This window comes from Scyliorhinus torazame, chromosome 6 (assembly GCF_047496885.1).
Source record: "Scyliorhinus torazame isolate Kashiwa2021f chromosome 6, sScyTor2.1, whole genome shotgun sequence".
Taxonomy (NCBI): domain Eukaryota; kingdom Metazoa; phylum Chordata; class Chondrichthyes; order Carcharhiniformes; family Scyliorhinidae; genus Scyliorhinus; species Scyliorhinus torazame.
Window position 1 is genome coordinate 207,685,146 of NC_092712.1, and position 23,736 is coordinate 207,708,881.

The 23,736-nt window shown below is 48.4% G+C and overlaps 1 protein-coding gene across 1 annotated transcript in view; it reads right to left on the reverse strand.

Annotated features, from left to right (window-relative positions):
- The window catches only part of nek10 (NIMA-related kinase 10), a 460,338-nt gene that overhangs the window by 174,058 nt on the left and 262,544 nt on the right, over positions 1–23,736 (reverse strand). The window contains exon 22 of the mRNA XM_072509340.1: positions 15,892–15,994. Coding sequence (XP_072365441.1) covers positions 15,892–15,994 — 103 coding nt within the window. The remainder of the gene's footprint in view (positions 1–15,891; positions 15,995–23,736) is intronic.

Here is a 23,736-nt window from a genome sequence, read left to right on the forward strand (position 1 = left end):
AGGTGAGTAGCCATCTTTGCTCACAGGCAAAGAGCCTGGGGCGTTGGGAGTGCCACACCAGTGCTCGGAGGGGGATGGGGACTCTCAGCTGGGGGTGGGGACCCTCCACATGGTTGGGCCACCATAGGAGGGTGGGAGGAGGCATCTGCTCACGGCATCACCATGCCAACCCCTGGGTCATTTACCAGTTGCAGGGGCAACCCTTGTCCTTGCCCGTCTGCCCCACTGACCACCCATAACTCCCAGCGACTGCTGAGGCCTCTGGCCATGTGGCTGACAGCTACTGCTAATCGAGAATTGGCAATCGTGGTTAAGTGAGCACTTCACACAAAAGGGCATCTCGGTGGTGCAGTGGTTATCACTGCTGCCTCACGGCTCCGAGGTCCCAGGTTCGATCCTGGCTCTGGGTCACTGTCCGCGTGGAGTTTGCACATTCTCCCTGTGTTTGCATGAGTTTCGCCCCCACAACCCAAAGATGTGCAGGGTAGGTGGATTGGCCACGCTAAATTGCCCCTTAATTGGAAAAAAAATGAATTGGGTACTCTAACTTTATTTTTAAAAAGTGAGCATTTCACACATCCTAAGTGGATTCCCGTAGGTAGGCAGGCTATGTAGCATGTGGGAGTCATTACCCAACATCTCAATCACACCTTGATGCCTGGACACTGTGCTTGAACACTGCGGGAGGAAACACCACACACTCAGCAGCCAAACATTCAAACACCCAGGCGATAGGACGCAGCTCCTGGGACATGTCCATGGCCGGAGGGTGGGTGGGTGCCACGGGCAGAGGGAGATACATGGAGAAATGAGCCAAGGGTTCGGAAGTCAGCCAGCATTGCGGAAGAAAGTGGCAGAGGCATCATACTGGTCGTGCACAAAGGTGTTTAATGTGTTTTACAATCCCCCAGTCTCCCGATAGAGACCCAGCTGCCCCTGCAACATCTGGCTCTGCCAACCCAGGAGATTCCCCAATGTCTGCACCATCATATCGATGTCCTCGGCAATGCTCCTCAGTGACAGGGAAATGCGCTGCAGTGCCTTGGCAATGTCCACCTGTGACTGGGACAAGCTCCGCAGCGCCTCATCCATGCCCATCTGAGAGCAGGACATGTACGGCAGAACCTCATCAAGGTCGACCTCGTACTGTGTGACATCTGTCATGTGAGAGTACCTTTAAGAAATGGGTGTTTATAAATGGGTGTGCATATAAATATCTGTAGTGAGAGTACCTTTACTGGTACTACTGCAGTGATGTCAGAGAGTGGGTGGAGCTGGGCTGCTCTGTCAGCTTTTTACTTTTGTTTTTGAGCAGGCTGCAGGGTGTGTTTGAGTTTCGTTTTCAGAGCTGGATAGCTGCAGTCACAGCCAGAAGGTGTATGAATCTCTCTCTGTAATCTAAAGACTGTAAATCGATCCTGGTGATTTAAAACTAATAACAGTAGTGACTTTAACCTGATGTGCTTTTGGTAAAAGGTGTTTTAAGTCGTATGGATGTTAAAAAGGAAAGCTTAAAGGTTTACTTAGTGTTGTATTCTTTGGGGGTTGTATTTCAATTGATGGTTGCTATGATGTTCACTGTATGTTTTAAAAAGGTTAACTTGAGTTTATAGAATAAACATTGTTTTGCTTTTAAAAAATACTTTTCCATTTCTGCTGTACCACACCTGTAGAGTGGGCCGTGTGCTCCCCATACCACAATCTATTAAAAGTTGTGGGTCAGGTGAACAACATGGTACACTTTGGGGCTCTCTAATCCCTGGCCCATAACAAATTGGGGGCTCGAGGGGGATAAAAGTCTATCTATTGGATTGGCTTAGTGAACTTAAAGACAGTGAGGGGTGAGCATATTGTGGGTGCTTTTCAGGTGTGGTATTTCAGTTTAAGTAGGGAGCGTGTTGTGGACAATAGCTCTTTCAGAGGCTCTGACGTTTTTGGGGGTGGAGATGGTCACACGCAGTACCTTACAGACAGAGACTAAAAGCAGACTTTTAGATTTGGCAAAAACATTGCAGTTAACATTACCTGACAAAATGCGAAAAGATGAGGTAATTATGGCAGTGGCCAAGCATTTAAAATTACCTGAGATATAGTTTGACACATTGAAAATAGCAAAAACTCAGTTGCAAATTAAACAAATGGAACATGAGAAAGATTAAAGCAGCTTGAATAGGAAAGAGAGGAAAAAGAAAGAGAGCGAGAGCGGAAAAAGAAAGAGATAGAGCAGAAAGAGAAAGAGAAAGAGAGAGGAAAAAGAAAAGGAGAGAGAAGAAAGGAGAAAAGGAAGAATAGCCCTAGCAGAACAAAAAGAAAGAGAAAGGGAGAAATAGATCAGGGAAAAAGATAAAGAGAGAGAGTTTGAACTTCAGAAAATGGCCATGAAACATGACAGTCAGTTAAAATTGGCAGACGTAAAGGGAAACATACAGTTGGATGATAGTGATGAGGATAGTGAGAAAGAGCATCAAAGTCGAAGGCTTGTTGGGAATCTATTTAAATAGGTCCAAGCATTGCCAAGGTTTGACGAGAAGGAGGTGGAAGTCTTTTTCATTTCATTTGAGAAGGTGGCTAAACAAATGAAATGGCCACAGGAGATGTGGGTATTATGGATTCAAACAAAGCTGGTAGGTAGGGCTAGTGAAGTGTATGCATCACTATCGGAGGAGGTATCTGGGACGTATGAGGAGGTGAAAAAATCCATCTTAGGTGCTTATGAACTAGTGCCTGAAGCCTACAGACAAAGGTTTAGAAATGGCAGATTATGAATTAGTTCATAAATCAAAGCTTGGTTTCCAACACCAGTTTCAGCCTGTGAGAGATAGAAACTGGGGACATGAGGAATACTCAAGTGGTAAAGCTAAAGGTGATCTGTTAAAGTGTAAAGGAAAGCCCAAGTGAAGCAAAGGAGGTGCAAAAGATTGTACAGTCTGATCAAGAGGTGATTGATAAAAAGGTGCCAGATCTCTTTAAAGAATTTACTTGTGTGGGTAAAGTTTACTCATGTGTATCAGGAGGAGCAGGTAAAGAATTCACAATTTTAAGAGATACGGGAGCTAGTCAGTCTTTAATGGTAAGAGATGAGGAATTATGTACTTTGGGAAGAATGTTGCCAGAAAAGGTGGTAATATGTGGAATTCAGGGTGAGAGGAGTAGTGTCCCATTATATAAGGTGAGGTTGGAAAGTCCAGTGAAGAGTGGTGAAGTGGTAGTAGGGATCGCAGGTAGGAGTAATGCCTACTGTGGTTAATATGCCAGTGGAAAATCAGACAACTGAAGTGTTGAAGGACGAATATCCTGGGATTTTTCCGGATTGTGTAGTGACAAGGTCGCAAAGTCACAGGTTAAGACAAGAGGAGAAATCAAAGAGTGAAGTTGACGTTGAAGTGCAATTATCAGAAATGATTTTTGATCAGATGGTTGAAAAGGAACAAAAACAGGTGGAGGATGAGGCGGATATTTTTAGTTCCGGAAAATTGGCGGAGTTACAACAAAAAATGTAGAAATAAAATGGATGTATCAGAAAGCATACATGGAAGAGGAATCTGAGTGTATACCAGAGTGTTATTACTGTAAAAGTAATGTCTTGATGAGAAAATGGGGACCTTTACATATGCAAGTGGATGAAAAGTGGACAGAAGTTCATCAAGTAGTATTGCCGGTAGGGTATAGAAAGGAGGTGTTGCGAGTTGCACATGAGGTACCAGTGGGAGGTTATTTGGGAATAAGGAAAACTCAAGCTAAAATCCAGAAACATTTTTATTGGCGTGGACTACATAAAGATGTAGTTACATTTTGTCAATCATGTCACACATGTCAAGTGATAGGGAAACCTCAAGCAGTGATAAAACCAGCGCCCTTAATACCCATTCCAGCATTTGAGGAACCTTTTACAAGGGTCCTAATTGATTGCGTAGGACCGCTTCCTAAAACGAAAAGTGGGAATCAATATCTTTTGATGATAATGGATGTGTCTACTAGGTTTCCAGAGTCCATTCCAGTACGTAATATTACAGCTAAAAAGATTGTGGAGGAATTACTTAAATTCTTTACTAGATATGGACTACCCACAGAAATACAATCGGATCAAGGATCAAATTTTACCTTGGGGTTATTAAAAGAAGTTATGGATAGCTTAGGAATAAAACTATTTAAATCAACTGCGTACCATCCAGAATCGCAGCGAGCGTTAGAAAGGTGGCATCAGACATTAAAGACAATGTTGATGGCTTATTGTCACGATTATCCAGAGGATTGCGATAAAGGAATTCCATTCGTACTGTTTGCAATTAGGGATGCTCCTAATGAGTCAACCAAATTTAGTCCTTTTGAACTAATTATTGGTCATGAGGTAAGAGGACAACTTTAATTAAGGAAAAATTGGTGAGTGAGAAATCAGAAATTACATTATTGGATTACGTGTCAAATTTTAGGGAACGATTAAATAGAGCAGGTGAATTGGCTAGACAACAGTTAAAAGTTGCACAAAATGTGATGAAACGGGTAGCAGACAAGAAATCCAAAGTTTGTAGTTTTGCCAGTGGAGATAAGTTTTAGTATTGTTACCAGTGGTAGGTGAGCCTTTAAAAGCTAGGTTTTCTGGACCGTATCAGATTGAAAGGAAATTAAGTGAGGTGAATTGTGTGGTAAAAACGCCAGGTAGAAGGAAGACTCACCGAGTGTGTCATGTGAATCTGCTTAAAAGGTACTTTGAATGGGAAGGAGAGAAAAAGGAGTTTTTAATGATTCTAACTCAAAGTGATGAACCAAATCCAGATGACTGTGAATTTGACATACCTCAAATTAAATTGGAAAGTGAAGATGTTCTTAAAAATTGGGATAAATTGTTGAGTTACCTTCCAGAGTTAAAACGGACTGACCTGAAAGCGTTATTGATATCACATGGGCAAGTTTGTGGAGATAAATTGGGAAGTACTAAAATGGCTATACATGATTTAAATGTGGTAAATGCTGTTCCAATCAAACAACATCCATATAGACTTAACCTTTTAAAATTGGCACAGGTTAACAAAGAGATTGAGAGTATGCTTAAAAATGGCATAATTGAAGTGGGTTGCAGCCAATGGAGCTCACCCATAGTGATGGTACCTAACCCAGACGGTACCCAACGGTTGTGTGTGGACTATAGAAAGGTTAATGCAGTTACAAGAACGGACTCTTATCCTATCCCACGTTTAGAGGAATGCATTGAGAAAGTGGGACAATCAGCTTTTATTTCCAAAATTTATTGGCAGGTACCTTTATCCGAAAGGGCGAAGGAGATTTCAGCTTTTGTGACTCCAGATGGTATATACCAATTCAAAGTTATGCCTTTTGGCATGAAAAACAGCCACATTTCAAAGGTTAACTAACAAAGTTGTTTCAGGATTACCCAATTGTGCGGTATACATCGACGATCTGGCAATTTTCAGCCAGACATGGAAAGAACATTTAAAACATCTGATGGAATTATTCGATCGACTTCAGGAGGCGGGTTTGGTGATAAACCTAGCCAAAAGTGAATTTGGAAAAGTCCAAGTCTCTTTCCTTGAGGAGTTTCCGATACCCTCAAGACAAAGGGAAATAATGCGATTTCTTGGTATGAATGGATTTGATCGAACATTTGTGCAAAAGGTTTGTAGCGTGATTGCTCCACTGATGGACTTGCTGAAGAAACGTTGAACATTTCAGTGGACAGGGGACTTTCAACAGGCATTTGATGGCCTGAAAGTTGTGATAACCAATGCTCCTGTCTTGGAGAATTACAAGGGATTCTGCGATCAGATTGAACTAAAGTAGATGAATTTAAAGAGAAATGCCGAGGCGTAGAGAAATGGACGGATCGTGCAGAGACCTTCTTGTTCAAATAGACTGTCAATCAAGAAGGATTTCATTTGGAGGAAGCAGAACGAAAAAAAAATGGACTCTATTATTATACCTGTTTGCGTGTGTTGTTTTTTGAGACGAAAAAGGATATTTACTGTGTGCAGTTCTTAAAGGCCAGTGAAAAGGTGAAAAATGAAACCATCTTGAAATTGATGGGTTTTCTTTTCTTTGGGGGAGGTGTCATGTGAGAGTACCCTGAAAATGAAAATGAAAATCGCTTACTGTCGCAAGTAGGTTTCAATGAAGTTACTGTGAAAAGCCCCTAGTCGCTACATTCCGGCGCCTGTTCGGGGAGGCTGGTACGGGAAATGGGTTAGGAAATGGGTGTTTATAAATGGGTGTGTATATAAATATCTGTAGTGAGAGTACCTTTAAGAAATGGGTGTTTACTACTGCAGTGATATCAGAGAGTGGGTGGAGCTGGGCTGTCTGTCAGCTTTTTACTTTTGTTTTTGAGCAGGCTGCAGGGTGTGTTTGAGTTTCGTTTTCAGAGCTAGATAGCTGCACTCACAACCAGAAGGTGTATGAATCGCTCTCTCTAATCTAAATACTGTAAATCGATCCTGGTGATTTAAAATTAATAACAGTAGTGACTTTAACCTGATGTGCTTCTGGTAAAAGGTGTTTTCAGCCGTATGGATGTTAAAAAGGAAAGCTTAAAGGTTTACTTAGTGTTGTAGTCTTTGGGGGTTGTATTTGAATTAATGGTTGCTAAGATGTTCACTGTATGTTTTAAAAAGGTTAACTTGAAATGAAAATTGCTTACTGTCATAAGTAGTCTTCAGATGAAGTTACTGTGAAAAGCCCCTAGTCGCCACATTCCGGTGCCTGTTCGGGGAGGCTGGTGCGGGAATTGAACCGTGCTGCTGGCCTGCCTTGGACTGCTTTAAAAGCCAGCTATTTAGCCCAGTGTGCTAAATCAGCCCCTAGTTCATAGAATAAACATTGTTTTGCTTTTAAAAAATACTTTTCCATTTCTGCTCGACCACACCTGTAGAGTGGGCCTCGTGCTCCCCATACCACAACCTATTAAAAGTTGTGGGTCAGGTGAACTCCATGATACAGCATCCCTAATTGCAAACAGTACGACTGGAATTCCTTTATCCCAATCCTCTGGATAATCGTGATACATTCCCCAGCGAGTCAGACATTCTGCCAAGACCCTCAGCCATGGCAGTCACCGACTGAGCGACACCTTGGACACCTTCACGAATGGTGCTGATGCCGTACACCAGGCTCGCCAATGCGGTCGCCATCCTCGCAGTGTTGACCTCGGTGCATCGCATTGCCGCCACCATATCCTGTGCCCGTAGCCTCTGTGTCTCCTCCAAGCGGCTAAGGATCTGCTGGAGTGACACTGACATCTCACTCTGAAAAAACATAGAACATAGAACACAGTGCAGAAGCCATTCGGCCCATCGAGTCTGCACCGACCCACTTAAGCCGTCACTTCCACCCTATCCCCATAACCCCTCCTGACATTTTTGGTCACTAAGGGCAATTTATCATGGCCAATCCACCTAACCTGCACGTCTTTGGACTGTGGGAGGAAACCGGATCACCCGGACAAAACCCACGCAGACACGGGAAGACTGTGCAGACTCCACACAGACAGTGACCCAGCGGAGAGTGGAACCTGGGACCCTGGCGTTGTGAAGCCACAGTGCTATCCACTTGTGCTACCGTGCTGCCATCCTATCGTCTCAATCAGTTCTGGGTACCTCTGTACCTCAGGCTCAGCGTTAGGCTGGGATCCAGCTGGGCCCTGGGATCCAGCAGCCCTCCCACTGCTGTCTCACCTGGGGGTTCCTGCCTCCACCTGTTGTGCATCAGCAGCAGTGTGGTGCTCACCAGATTGTGCCCCAGAAGCCTGTCCATTAACATGTCCCACCGAGGTGTGTGTATCTGTGCTGGTGGAGGGTGGGGATGACAGCTGTGCCGCGGCCATAATGGTTGCATCCGCGGAGCTCTCCTCCGAGGAGAATGGACATGTGGTCAGTGGGAGGGATGGGTCAGTCAGTAAGGCTCACGTTTGACAGATCCTTCGGGTGAAGCCTGGTGATTCCTCACCTCTGCGGCATCCGTCAGCCTCTGTGTGGGTGACCGCCCTGTCCTCGGCCACCCCAGTCACCTCCAGGGCATACTCCTTGAAGGAGGTGATTCTTAAGTCCGGCACTCCACTGCCGTCTGCGCCGTCTCTCGATGATTATGAGAGAGCGTTTCCTGAGGAGATACATGGTGGAATCGTTAGCTACACGCGTGATTCAAGGTGGTGGGAGGGTGTGTGTGAAGTGGGGGGTGGATGTTCTCCTTTGTGTGTGTGTGTGTGGGGGGGATTGTGAAGCTGGAGCATTATACACCGGTTTTCTTGCCCCAGCCAAAATTCACCTAAAGCAATTTTTATTAGCCCAGTGACACAGACAAACTATGAATACCTCTGATATAGTGTTCCAAGTGATATTTCATGGGAAGTTAAACATGGGGAATTGGGGAGGTGGATGCTCCCTTGGGGGTGGGAACATTGGTGTCTACTCACTCGTGGTGCTCAATGTAGGTCGTTGATCTTCTTACGGCACTGGAGGCCAGTCCTCCTGGTCACACTCCCCAATCTTACAGCTGCCGCCAACATCCCAGGCAGCACTGGCTGCCTTGTGGCTGACTTTCCGGGACCCTCGGGGGAACAGGACATTCCTCCTGGCTTCCACAGCATCTAGCAGCCTCCCCAGATCCTGGAAGCTGGCTAGGGTTGGCTGAGAAGTGCAGCTTAAGTGCTGCTCGACCTTGTTAGCGAGGGGGCCGGCGAGTGCGGTCCCGGCAAATCAGCTGGCAGCCTTCATTTGCGGCAAGAAGCCCGTAAGGCCTTGTTAAATGGACCAATTACCGTTGAACTGCATTGCCGGCCTCTCTGAGCCGAGCGCCTGGAAGCTCGCGGCAATTCCCGCTCGCTACTGCACTTGGAACTTTTGCCAGAGAATCGCACCCATTGAGTATGTTGGATCTTGGAAAAGGATGCAATTAAAGCTTTTGAGATTCTGAATGGAATTTACAAAATTAGTCCAGGCATACCTGTTCGTTAAGGTGAAGAGTTCAAACTCCATAAGGCATAAATTCAAAATTAGGAAGTCAGGAATACAAACAAAAGGATGCCATCCAGAATTTTATTATCCAAAACATAATAATATTGAAGAAGAATTGACTAGGAAAGACTATTAAAGCAACCAGCAATCAGAAATGACTCTCTCCTGGATTATCATATATAAGAAAATGTATCAAGTTTGAAATTACTTTGAATCACAGAATTCCAACAGCGTAGAAGGCGGCCATTTGGCCCATCGGGTCTGCACCGACTATCTGAGAAAGCATCCTACCTAGGCTCACTTTCCCATTGTAACTCTATAACCCCACCTAACCTGCACCGTCAAGACAATGACGCACAGCATCATTTATATTTGTTCTTTTTTAATTAGAACTTCTTTAGAGTGATTTCTGACTTCCATTTAAAAAAAATCAATTTAGAGCACCCAATTCATATTTTCCAATTAAGGGGCAATTTAGCGTGGCCAATCCACCTACCCCGCACATCTTTGGGTTGTGGGGGCGAAATCCATGCAAACACGGGGAGAATGTGCAAACTCCACAGTGACCCAGAGATGGGATCAAACCTGGGACCTCGGTGCCGTGAGGCAGCAGTGCTAACCGCTGCGCCACCGTGCTGCCCTAATTTTTGACTTCCATAATGCATGTTCCAGATGCTAGCAGAAATTAAAAGTGAATGCCATGTGTAATATTTATGTTATTTGCAATAGAAGATTAGAACAAAATGGACATTATTATTTTTAATTACCAAATATCTCAAAGTGTTTAAATTATTATTATTTATGCATTCTTGTGCACAAAGGAAGATCCACAGACAATATGACAATACAAAGTAAATGAAAGACTCTAGAAAGTGTTGCGTTCTTCTTTCTATTTGTGATAATTTTAGGAGAGTTTGTTATTAAACCCGCCGTTAAACCAGGAGATAAACTGAAATTGCCAGATCTTCTCTTCTCTGTGCATGCCCTCTTTTATAGTACCATAGAATTGCTACAGTATGGAAGGAGGTCATTCAGCCCATTGAGTCTGCACCAACCCTCTGAAGGAGAATCCTACCCAGGCCCACTCCCTCGCCCTATCCGCATAACCCCACAGCTTCAGACTTCGGGAGGAAACTGGAGCATCTGGTTCTTAAAAATCTACCCGCTTTTTTAAAAAGTTGACTGAAAATTCCAGGATTTCTAAAAAAAGAAAATCTGCTCTTAATGGTAAATAAATTTTTCAAAGAAAGATATGAGGGGGGGGCGATTTTGTATCCATGTTCGCTGTCAGTGCAACTGGTGACGTGGGCGCAAAGTCTCGCGACAATCAGAAAATGAGATTTTCATTGGGGAGATCTCGTTTTCCAATTTTCCCCACCCCTCGTCAGAAAGGGTGGGAACCTTATTTAAATAAATGTGTTTGAAGGGATTCCCTCCCATATGTTTCCCCACCAAGGTAAGTAACCCCCCTCACCGATGTGACGTCAACAGCTATTGTCGCGGGGAACCCGCCTGGGGTGTGCAAAGGTAAGTATAGTCTCCGGAGGGGACTGGGATATATCCAGGCAATGCTCTAGCATTTCACCCTGGCACCCTGAGAATTCCAGCCTGGCTGCACCAACGTGGCACTGCCAGGGGCCTAGGTCAGATGTGGGCGTTCTGGGGAGCCAGAAGAGGGGTTGCCCTGGTGCTTGTGTGGGGGGGGGGGTAGTTTCTTTTTAACACAGATTGGTGCGTCCTTTAAAGATGGTGCTCCAATCTCTGTGGAGTCAACGTTGCGAGCTCTAACAGGCTCTGCCCCACCACTGTGACGATGGAAACCATGCAACCAGATTCTCTGTGCACAGAATGCCAGTGAATCTGGAGAGAAAACCCAGTTGTGCAGATGAAGAATTATACACCGGTTTTCTCGCCACAGCCAGCACTCTATGCGCAGAGTGTAAAATTCCACCCACAGCATTTTTGATTAGCCCAGTGACACCTAAAGAGACAAACAAACTATGAAAACCTCTGATATAATGTTCCAAGAGATATTTCATGGGACGTTAAGCATTGCAAGGTTTAGATGTTTAAAAAACCATTACACGTACATTTGTTTTAGGTTAGCTGATGTTTGGCATGCACAAACCCGCCCAAAGACACAGAATACCACACATAGTGTTTCTGTTTGTTTAAAGGGTGTGGTGGTATGTATTAGGGGTATTAAGGTACCCTGTGATGCCGAGAGGCTATTGGTGGATAGACACTGGATCCCGATTGGATCAGCCGCCTGCTGGCTCCACCCAGTAAGGCAGAGTATAAGAGCCCGGGTTCTCCCAGCAGCCGCATTCTATAACTGTGCTGCTGGGGAACAAGTCTGCGTAATAAAGTCATCGTTCGACTCCTTCTCATCTCGTCTCTTAAGTGATTGATTGTGCTACAATTTATTACACATACTTTTCAGGACATGGAGCTCCCAATCATTCCGGAGTGTCTGCGAATCAGCTCCCACGCGGCAAATGCAGCGGCCACTTTTAAACATTGGTTAGCGTGTTTTCAGGGATACCTCCGAACGGCCCCCGGCATACCTACAGAAGAACAGAAAATCCAGGTCCTGAATGCCAGGGTGAGCCCTGAAATCTACACGCTCATAGAGGATGCGGAAGATTTCCCAACGGCGATCGCTATGCTGATAGGAATCTACGTTCGGCCCGTCAACCAGGTCTACACACGCCACCAGACGGCAGATCCCCGGGGAATCGCTTGACGAATTCTACAATGCGCTGTTGATACTGGGGAGAAACTGCAACTGCTAATGAACATACAGAGCTGCTGGTCTGAGATGCGTTCGTGGCAGGTATGCTTTCATCCCAAATTCGCCAGCGATTGCTGGAAAGAGACACACTATGCCTGAAAGAGGCATGGGCCCGCGCAGCCTCGTTTGATGTGGCGTCACAGAACGCCCGCGCCTAGGCCCCCGACCGCGCGGCAGCCCCTTGGGCACCATGGACCCCCGCCGCGACCGAACCCCCGGGACCTCCCGCCCCCCGCAGGCCTGCGCTGCCAGAGCAGCAGATCATCCGGGGCGGCCCCGCTGCTACTTTTGCGGGCAGGGGAAACATCCCCAAATGCGCTGCCTGGCCCGCTCGGCCCTCTGTAAAGGTTGTGGGGAAAAGGGGCATTTCTTAGCTGTGTGCCAGGCCCAGGGGGGTAGCCGCAATCTCCAGGGGAGAACCCCAAACTCAACCCCCCCAGCGATCCATGTGCGGCCAACGGGCGCCGCCATCTTGGGTCCCGGACACCATGCGGGAGGCATGGGCGCCGCCATTTTGTGCTCCCCCAGCAACGTGTGATCCATGGGCGGCGCCATCTTGTCCACCCCCGACCGTGTGTGACCCGTGGATGGCGCAATCTTGGCTGACGACTAAGGACCCCGGAATGGACGGCCACACGGGGCCTGAAGAAAACTCCCCGATGCAGCAACTACGACTGGCTTCTGTGACCCTGGACCAGTCGCGGCCCCGAACACGCCAAACAGCATCACCAACTATATTTGTAAACGGGTACGAGACGCCCTGCCTGATCGCCTCTGGGAGCACGGAGAGTTTTATACATCCCGATACAGTAAGATGCCGTTCCCTTCCGATCCAGCCGAGTAATCAAAAAAACTTTCTGGCGGCGGGGTCCCATTCGGTAGAGATAACAGGGTTCTGCATCGAAACCTCACGGTGCAGGGGAGGGAATTCAAAAACTACCGGCTTTACGTCCTTCCCCACCTTTGCGCTGCCACACTCCTGGGATTGGATTTTCAGTGTAATCTCCAGACCTTCATGTTTAAATTCGGCGGCCCTATACCCCCACTCACTATCTGCAGCCTCGCGACCCTCAAGGTCGATCCGCCTTCCCTGTTCACGAACCTCACCCCGGATTGCAAACCAGTCGCCACTAGGAGCAGACGGTACAGCGCCCAGGACCGATCTTTTATCTGGTCAGAAGTCCAGCGGCTGCTGAGGGAAGGCATAATTCAGGCCAGCAATAGTCCCTGGAGAGCCCACGTGGTAGTTGTAAAGACCGGGGAGAAGCAGAGGATGGTCGTAGACTATAGTCAAACCATCATTAGGTACACGCAGCTGAATGCGTACCCTCTCCCCCGCATATCCGACATGGTCAACCGGATTGCACAGTACAAGGTCTTTTCCATGGTGGACCTTAAGCCCGCCTACCACCAGCTCCCCATCCGCCCGAGCGACTGAAAATACACTGCTATCGAAGCAGATGGGCGGCTCTATCATTTTTTAAGGGTTCCATTCGGCGTCACTAACGGGGTCTCGGTCTTCCAACGGGAGATGGACCGAATGGTTGATTGGTACGGTTTGTGGGCCACGTTCCCGTATCTCGACAACGTCACCATCGGCAGCCACGACCAGCAGGACCACGACGCCAACCTCCGCAAATTCCTCCAGACTGCAAACGCCCTGAATCTCACATACAACAAGGAAAAATGCGTGTTTAGCACCGACCATCTAGCCATCCTCGGCTACGTAGTGCGAAATGGAGTGATAGGCCCCGACCCCCAAAGCATGCGTCCCCTCATGGAGTTCCCCCTCCCCACTGCTCCAAGGCCCTGAAACGCTGCCTGGGCTTCTTCTCTTATTACGCCCAGTGGGTCCCCAACTACGTGGACAAGGCCCGTCCGCTAATCCAGTCCACGGTTTTTCCCCTGTCGACAGAGGCCCGCCAGGCCTTCAGCCGCATCAAAGCGGATATCGCAAATGCCACGATGCACGCGATCGACGAGTCCCTCCCCTTCGAAGTCGAGAGCGACGCCTCTGATGTAGCTCTGGCGGCCACCCTCAACCAAGCGGGCAGACCCATGGCCTTTTTTTCACGCACCCTCCACGCTTCAGAAATTCACCATTCCTCAGTGGAAAAGGAGGCCCAGGCCATCGTAGAAGCTGTGCGACATTGGAGGTATTACCTGGCCGGTAGGAGATTCACTCTCCTCATTGACCAACGGTCGGTTGCCTTCATGTTTGATAATACACAGCGGGGCAAGATCAAGAACGACAAGATCTTGCGGTGGAGGATCGAACTCCCCACCTATAACTATGAGATCTTGTATCGTCCCGGAAAGCTGAACGAGCATTCCGATGCCCTATCCCGCGGCACGTGTGCCAACGCACAAGTGGACCGTCTCCGAACCCTCCACGAGGACCTCTGCCACCCGGGGGTCACCCGGTTCTATCACTTCGTAAAGACCCGCAACCTGCCCTACTCCATTGAGGAGGTCAGGACCGCCACCAGGAACTGCCAGATCTGCGCAGAGTGCAAGCCGCATTTCTACCGGCCAGATAAAGCGCACCTGATACAAGCTTCCCGTCCCTTTGAGCGCCTCAGTCTGGACTTCAAAGGCCCCCTCCCCTCCACTGATCGCAACACGTACTTCCTGAACGTGATTGACGAATACTCCCGGTTCCCATTTGCCAATCCCTGTCCCGACATGACCGTGACCACGGTCATTAGAGCCCTCGGCACCATCTTTACACTGTTACATAGCGATAGGGGGTCCTCCTTCATGAGCGACGAACTGCGTCAATTCCTGCTCAGCAAGGGCATCGCTGCTCGCCTCGAGCAGGACGACCAATTACAACCCCCGGGGGAACAGTCAGGTAGAGAGGGAGAATGGAACGGTCTGGAAGACCGTCCTACTGGCCCTGCGGTCCAGAGGTCTCCCAGTTTCCCGCTGGCAGGAAGGCCTCCCGGACGCCCTCCACTCCATCCGGTCGCTGCTGTGTACAACAACGAATCAAACACCTCACGAGCGCCTCCTTGTCTTCCCTAGGAAGTCCTCCTCCGGAACGTCACTTCCGACCTGGCTAGCAGCCCCGGGACCCATCCTGCTCCGAAAGCATGTGCGGACGCACAAATCGGACCCGTTGGTCGAGCGGGTTAATTTCCTCCACGTGAACCCTCAATACGCCTACGTGGCGTACCCTGACTGCCGACAGGACACGGTCTTCCTGCGGGACATGGCACCCGCCGGAGCCACACACACCCCCCCAACACCAGTGACCCCCTCTGGAGCCACACACACCCCCCCCCAACACCAATCACCCCCTCCCTCCCGCCGGCGCACCCTACAGCCGCCCCTTTCCAGGGTGGATCAGTCCTTCCCCCAGCCCCGAATAGGGGTATTGGAGCGGGACGAGGCATCGCGACGCTCCCAGAGACGACGGGGCCCGAACCTGCGCCTGCATCACCACCGGGGCTAAGACGATCGGCGAGGACGACCAGGGCACCCATTCGACTCATCGAATCAGTATAAGGAAGCAAGAAATGCCTCTGTAAATATATATTTTTTGGTTGTCAGTAAAAGCGGCATTGTGAGTAGTTGATATCGGAGCATAGCCGCCGTGTTAGCGGCATCCTAGGTACCGACTCTGGGAACCCCTACCACCTTACGGTCCACTACCCCGCCGGGTTCCTTTTTAACAAGGGGTGAATGTGGTGGTATGTATTAGGGGTATTAAGGTACCCTGTAATGCCGAGAGGCTATTGGTGGATAAACACTGGATCCCGATTGGATCAGCCGCCTGCTGGCTCCACCCAGTAAGGCCGAGTATAAGAGCCCGGGTTCTCCCAGCAGCTGCATTCTGTAACTGTGCTGCTGGGGAACAAGTCTGCGTAATAAAGCCATTGTTCGACTCCTTCTCATCTCGTCTCGTGAGTGATTGATTGTGCTACAATGGGAGCAAAATGCTTTATCTCCGTATGACACATCCCATTCACACAATTCCAAAAACCTTAGGCAGAAGTGTAGGAGAGTCAAGGCTGAGGTTTTCCCTAGCTATGTTACAGTGAAATATTAAAATAATTTCAGCCTTCGCTGACTGTACTAATGTTTAACTTTGAAAGGCTGACTTGCACAAATACTCTTCAGTTACATACTTACTTATTGTTACCTTGTCTTGCTCACCCAGCATGATATTGTTGGGTGTAAGATCCCTGTGGACAATTCTTTTTTCTTTGTGCAAATAACGCAGTGCAAGGCATATCTGAAAAGAAGAAAGTAATTGAACAGAATTATCTATCGAAAAATACACTGAAAAATGGTCCAGATTCTTTGGTAGTAAAACTCATTTAACATCATTACAACTGTGAAACTGACAGTACCTTCATGTGTTCGCACATGCACAGTAAAAATAAGAAATCCAAAAGCTGGAGTCAGTAATTCCCTGCTACTTGGACTTCCGGAGGTGGCCATGGAGTGAGTGGTCACAGATTTGATGGCTCCTGCTCAAGACAGAATTTTTGGGGTTTTTCCTGCCCGAAGGGCGAAGTATTTGAGAGCAAGTGGTATAGGAGTGCCTGGGGAAGGCTTTACTTCTCTGGTGTGGCTGGTGGATGGATTCACGGACTACGAGTGGTGTAAGAAAGGAAGAGCTGCTGGAACAGGAGAGTCTTCATGGTGTGCCACAGGAAAAGATGGCGGAGGGCAAGGGGGCTGCTCTGCCAAGCCAGTGGTCGATGGAATGGAGCAGTTGTTAGAGTTCCTCAATGAGAAGTTTCTGCAGCAAAGGAAAGAGGCCCTGGAAAACCTAGTCAAGGTGGTGGAACTGCTTAAGTCGGGGATTGAGTGAGTGAAGTAGAGGCTGGAATCCCAGGGTCTGGCGTTCCAGAAAGTGGAGGAGGCGGTGGGGGAGCATGAGGAGCAGTTGGCCTCGTTGGTGGCTGAGGTGGAGGTGATGTGGGAGACCCAGAAGAAGCTGACGGAGAAGGTGGATGATATGGAGAATTGCTCTAGAAGGCAAAACCTCAGGATTGCCGGGATGCCTGAAGATTTGAAGATGCAGAAGCCAGTCTGTATGTGGCTAAAATGCTGGAGAAATTGATGGGGGAGGGGGGTCATAGAATTTACAGTACATGAGGCCATTCAGCCCATTGAGTCTGCACCGGCCCTTACAAAGAGCCCACGTATCTACCCTACCCCAGTAACCCAGCAACCCCTACTTAATCTTTTTGGACACTAAGGGCAATTTATCATGGCCAATCCACCTAACCCGCACATCTTTGGACTGTGGGAAGAAACCGGAGCACCCGGAGAAAACCCACACAGATATGGGGAGAACATGCTGACTCCGCACAGACAGTGACCCAGCCGGGAATCAAACCTGGGACCCTGGAGCTGTGAAGCAATTGTGCTAACCACTTTGCTACCGTGCTGTCCTTTAACTGGCCCCTGGAAGTTGACCGAAAGCACAGGGAGCTGATGAGGCCGCAGGTGGGTGATCGCCGAGGGCAATGGTGCTGTGGTTGCACCGCTTTCTGAACAAGGAGAGGATCCTTCGATGGGAGAGTCAGACCAGGAAATGTACCTGGGAAGAGCATGAGTTGCAGGTGTATCAGGACCTGGGAGCAGAATTGGCGAAGAGGACGGCTGGATTTAACTGGATTAAGGCTGCTGACTCTAAAAAGGGGGTGAAGTTTGGAGTATTGTACCCAGCCCAACTGTAGGTGACTTTCCGGAAGCGAGAGAACTACTTCGGCACTTCAGAGGAGGCAATGGAGTTTGTGAGGGACAATGGATGGTAGGAGTGTGAGGACATTGAACTTTGGAAGGGTTTGTGAGTTTGTATGTTCTTTAAAGTTTTGGATGGTGTGTTTTTTGGAGAGCAGGTTTTTTCATGGGGGAACAATGATGGTGAGTGCACCTTGTGTTACTCTTTAGGGATGTATGGCTGGGGGGTGGGAGGGAAACTGCGGGAGGTAGGGAAGCTGGAGGCCTTTGGTGTGGCCACCATGCTAGCTTGGCGGGCTAGTTAATGGGGGTGAAGTGGAGGAGGCAGGCACGGGGGGGTGGGGGAGAATGGGGCTTGGTTCTCTGTTTTTGAGGATGGGGAGGGGTTGCCGACAAGGGTGTGGTTGGGGTGACGCAGTTGGAAAGGGATCGATGATGGTGGACATCCGAGGGCAGCCTGGGGGGTCGCGTGGCATGGGCCAGGGGCTGGCTCAAGAAGGTGTATGGAAGGGAGGCAGGGCTGGTCATGTAGAACGGGAGGGGGTTGAATGGGCCAGTCAAACGGACGTGTGTGTTCGCACACCTGAGGAGTCTGTAGGTGGACGGGGCCTTTTTGCAGGAGAGACACCTGAAGATAGACCAGATGAGGCTGAGAAAGGGATGGGTGGGGCAGGTGTTTCATTCGGGGCTGGATAAGAAGACGAGGGACGTGGCAGTGTTCGTTAAAAGCAGGTAGTGTTCGAGGCGGCGAGTATTGTGGCTGATCCAGGGGGTGGGGGAGTGGAAGCTGAATGGGACGCCGGTGGAGCTAGTGAACATGTATGCCTCGAATTGGGATTATGTCGATTTTATGAGGCGGGTGTTAGGGAAGATTCTGACTTGGACTTGCAGCAGTTAATTATGGGGGCACGCTGTAGGAGGCGCGCACGGCAGTGGTTGGGGGGCGGGGGGGGTTAATGTCAATTCGGGCGCACAGGGAGAAAGTAGAACGCGCGGAATTGGCAAGATGGGTAGACGAGATTTTGAGGGTGGACATGAGATATTCGGAGGTGCCAGAGCCAGGGCTGTTGAGGGAGAGGCAGAGGAGTTTGGGCTAGTGTCTACAGGGAAGGCGGTGGAGTAGTTACGGAGGGCCAGAATATGAGAACGCGGAGAAGGCGAGCAGGATGTTCGACCATCAGTTGAGGAAGCAAGAGGCAGTGAGGGAGATTGGCAGAGTGAGGGATGATAAGGGTAAGGTGGTGATGGACCTGGAGGGGATGAGTGGTGTGCTTGAGGTATTTTAAAGAGGCTATATGGGTCTGAGCTGGCAATGGTGCTTAGGCGTTGTGCACAGGGTCTCATTGTATGCGGACATCCTGCGGCTTTATATTTCAGGCCCGTTGGACAATATCAAAGGCAACATGGGGATTTTAAAGGAATTTAGCCATTTATCGGGATCCAAGTTGAATATGGGGAAGAGCGACGTATTCTCGATTGAGTTGAGAGGTCAGGAAAGGAGGTTAGGGGAGTTGCCGTTCAGGGTGGTGGGGGCGAGTTTTAGATACTTGGGTATCCAGGTGACGCGGGGCTGGGCACAGCTGCACAAGTTGAACCTGGCTCGGCTGGTGGAGCAGATAAAAGTGGATTTCAAGAGGTGGGATGTATTGCCGCTGTCGCTGATGGGGTGGGTGCAGGCAGTTAAAATGACAGTGCTGTCGAGGTTTTTGTTTGTGTTCCAGAACCTCCGAATCTTCATCCCGAAGTCATTTTTTAAGAAGGCCAATGCGTTGATCTCTGGATTTGTGTGGGTGGGGAAGGTCCCGTGAGTTAGAATGGCTATCTTGGAGCGGGGCGAGGGAGTGGGGGGGGGGGGGGCTGGCACTGCAGAACATGATGAATTATTACTGGGTGGCAATGATTGCTATCGTTAGGAAATGGGTTGTGGAGGAGGGTTCGGATGAGGCAGCATCGCTTCGTGGAACATGTTTGAGGGCTTTACTGTCGGCGCCGCTGCGGTTCTGGCCGGCCAGGTACTCCGTGAGCCCAGTGAAGATGTCAGCCCTAAGGGTGTGGGGGAACTGGAGGGTGCCTCGGTGTGGGCACCGATGAGCGACAATCATAGATTTGCGCCGGGGTAGGAGTTGGATGCAAAGTTTCAGGGTGGCGGCAGGCATGGATTGAGCAGTTTGGCAGCTGTTCATAGGAGGCAAATTTGCGAAGTTGGAGGACCTGGGGGAAGAGTACGAGTTGCCCAGGGGGGATGGGTTTGGTATCTGCAGGTCCAAGACTTTTTAAGGAGAGAGGTGCTGTGCTTTCCTGGGCTGCCGACCGTGGGTTTGCAAGACAAAGTGCTGTTGAGGGACGAAATAGGGAAGGGGGAGGTGTCCGATGTCAATAAGCAGTGGATGGATTGGGAGGGAGCCCTGGTGAGGGACATAAAGCGTAAGTGGGAGAAGGAGTTGGGAGGGAGGTGGGGGCCGAGACGTGGGCAGAGGCCTTACAGAGGGTAAATGCGTACTCGTTGTGTGCGAGGCTAAGCCTCATTCAGTTTAAAATGATACATAGGACGCATATGATGGTAGCAAGGATGAGTAGGTTCTTTGAGGGGGTAGAGGATAGTTTGTGCGGTGTGCGGGATGTGATGTCTGAGATGCTGGGTGGTCCCGAGTCCAAAGTTGGCGATATTCGGGGTGTTGAAGACCCAGGAGTCCAGGGGATGAGAGAGCCCAATGTTTTGGCCTTTGCCTCCCTGATAGCCCGAAGATGGATTTTGCTTGGGTGGCAGGACTCGGAGCTGCCGAAAGCGGGTGTATGGGTGAGTGACCTGGCAGAATTCCTGAGGCTGGAGAAGGTCAAGTTGGTCTTGAGGGGGTCGATGGATTGGGTTCACTTGGAGGTCAAAGTCGTTTATTGATTAGGGGGTTAAAATGGGGAAGACAGGATGTTAGAATGGGGTGGTAATAAGGGAGCGGGGTCTTGGGGGGGGGGGGAGTGAGTGTTAGTTGTTTATAATGTTGTTAGGTTGTTCTTCTGCTTTTGTTTCTTTATATGAAAATGTCTTGAATAAATTTTTTTTTAAGTGCCCTGCTACTCCATGGGGTACGCTTGTTGAAATCTTCGTAGGTGCTTTGAAAATGCTAAACTGGTGAAAACTTTTCTTTTATGATAATATTGCTGTTAAAAAGCCCTGAAAAGTTACACCTTGTTGAGGTGTAACTTAGTTTTTAATGATGCACTATATCGTAACTCTGCTGATGAACCTCTTCGGCTCTGGAAAACCAATTTTATGTACGTGTAATTTCAAACTTCCCATTGTGATAAAAGTTCCGTACCTTTGAAATGGAACAAAAGTATGATATTTCAGCTTCTAATGTTTGTGTCCCAATCTTTATTTTGTTCTCTGTAAAGTTTATAAAAAGGATAATCAGTGCATTTACTTCCTGGTTCGCTGTCCATGAGAATTTTTCGAAGTGACAGCTGAACCTGTTTGATGGCATTAATGTTGTTGAATGGTTGGAAATCCTTTTAAGTTGTCAGTAGATTCAACTTATCAAGAAAGGTGAAATCCACGTCAACAAGATTGCTAGATTTTTGGGCAGCTGTCTTTGAGATCAGTGACAAGCACTATCGGTTTGTCACTGACCACAAGATCTGGATAATATAATGCAAAGGTTAAATACTAAAGGCTGTGCGCGTAGAGTTCTCCATAAATATACATTTCAGATTATAAAACTCTAAGACAGTCTTTGATTTGAAAGATAAATAATTGACTGAGAAACAAAACTCCCGACAGATGATGCCCATGGATTTCATGGCGTTAAAAGAATCAATTTAGACAGATCACAGGCTGGAAAAGCCTTTGTTTGTACAGTTAATTCTGAATTGACCAATACAAATTGTATACAATAAACAGTATTAGAAAATGGATACACATGCCATTTAAACTCTGTTACATGTAACATATGGGACCCATATGGTACGTGTCGATGAGACATATCACTTATGTCTCTTCAAACTATTGTACACGATAATTCAAAAAAAAAATGAATTTTCAAGCACCATTTCCTTTGGTAAAGTGAATACACAACTTGTTCAATATACAAACCACATGAAGGAAGTTGTACAGAGATAAGCTGACTATTACAAAGTTAAAATACTGTGAATGCTGGAAATCGGAAATATAAAGAGAAATGCTGAAATACTCAGCAGGTCAGGGATCATATGTAAATAGAGCAAACCTGGAGCATTTTACTTCGAGCTGTGTGGGTTTGGATGTGGGAGGAAGACAATGAAAAATACAATCATCTCGGGAAACTGGTTCCAACTCGCTGACTTTGGGTTTAACTGCACCACATTAGTCTGCTTGTGTTCAATCCGTCAGGAGAGAAGGTCGCCTATTTACATGCACTAAACAAAAACAGAAAATACTGGGCAATCGCAGCAGGTCTGACAACATCTGTGGAGAGAGAAGGGAGTTAACGTTTCGAGTCTGGATGACTCTTTGTCAGAGCTAGAGAGAACGGGAAATGGGATCAGATTTATACTGTAGTGGGGGGGGGGGGGGTGGAGCAGTGGGGCTGGATAGAGGGCAGTGATAGGTGGAGATTGACAAAGATGTCATGGACAGAAAGTACGAAGTCTTACAACACCAGGTTAAAGTCCAACAGGTTTGTTTCGATGTCACTAGCTTTCGGAGCGCTGCTCCTTCCTCAGGTGAATGAAGAGGTCTGTTCCAGAAACACATATATAGACAAATTCAAAGATGCCAAACAATGCTAGGAATGCGAGCATTAGCAGGTGATTAAATCTTTACAGATCCAGAGATGGGGTAACCCCAGGTTAAAGAGGTGTGAATTGTCTCAAGCCAGGACAGTTGGTAGGATTTCACAGGCCAGATGGTGGGGGATGAATGGAATGCGACATGAATCCCAGGTCCCGGTTGAGGCCGCACTCATGTGTGCGGAACTTGGCTATAAGTTTCTGCTCGGCGATTCTGCGTTGTCGTGGGTCCTGAAGGCCGCCTTGGAGAACGCTTACCCGGAGATCAGAGGCTGAATGCCCTTGACTGCTGAAGTGTTCCCCGACTGGAAGGGAACATTCCTGCCTGGTGATTGTTACGCGATGTCCGTTCATTCGTTGTCGCAGCGTCTGCATGGTCTCGCCAATGTACCACGCTTCGGGACATCCTTTCCTGCAGCGTATGAGGTAGACAACGTTGGCCGAGTCGCACGAGTATGTACCGCGTACCTGGTGGGTGGTGTTCTCACGTGTAATAGTGGTATCCATGTCAATGATCTGGCACGTCTTGCAGAGATTACCATGACAGGGTTGTGTGGTGTCGTGGTCACTGTTCTGAAGACTGGGTAGTTTGCTGCAAACAATGGTTCGTTTGAGGTTGCGCGGTTGTTTGAAGGCAAGTAGTGGGGGTGTGGGGATGACCTTGGCAAGATGTTCATCGTCATCAATGACGTGTTGAAGGCTGTGAAGAAGATGACGTAGTTTCTCCGCTCCGGGGAAGTACTGGACGACGAAGGGTATTCTGTCGGTTGTGTCCCATGTTTGTCTTCTGAGGAGGTCGGTCCGGTTTTTCGCTGTGGCGCGTTGGAACTGTCGATCGATGAGTCGAGTGCCATATCCCATTCGTACGAGGGCATCTTTCAACGTCTGTAGATGTCTGTTACGCTCCTCCTCGTCTGAGCAGCAAACTACCCGGTCTTCAGAACAGTGACCCTGGGATGGTGAGCAGGGCGGAGATAAAGGTTACACCTTATGCAATTGCATAGGAAGGTGCTGGAGGAAGAAGTGGTGTTGGGGCAATGGAGCAGAGGACCAGGGTGTCTTGGATGGAATGGTCCCTATGAAATTCTAACAGGAGGAATGAGCGGAAGGCGTGTTTGGTGGTGGCATCATGCTGGACTTGGCAGAACTGTCGGAGGATGATTCTGTGAATGCAGAGGCTGGTGGGGTGAAAAGTAAGGACAAGGGGGACCCTATCCTGGTTCTGGGAGAGAGGGGTCGGGGTGACAGTAGAGGTGCAGGAGATGTGTCAGACACAGTGGAGAGCCCTGTTGACCACTGTGGGTGGGAAACCACAATTAAGGAAGAATGAAGACATATCAGCAGCACCATTTTGGAAAGCGGCATCATCGGAACAGATGCAACGGAGGCAAAGGAACTGGGAGAATGGGATGGAGTCCTTTCAAGATGTGGGGTGTGAAGATCCTTACTTGAGGTAACTGTGGGAGTCAGTGAATTTGGAATGGATATTTGTTAACATGTACTAAACACTCAATTACA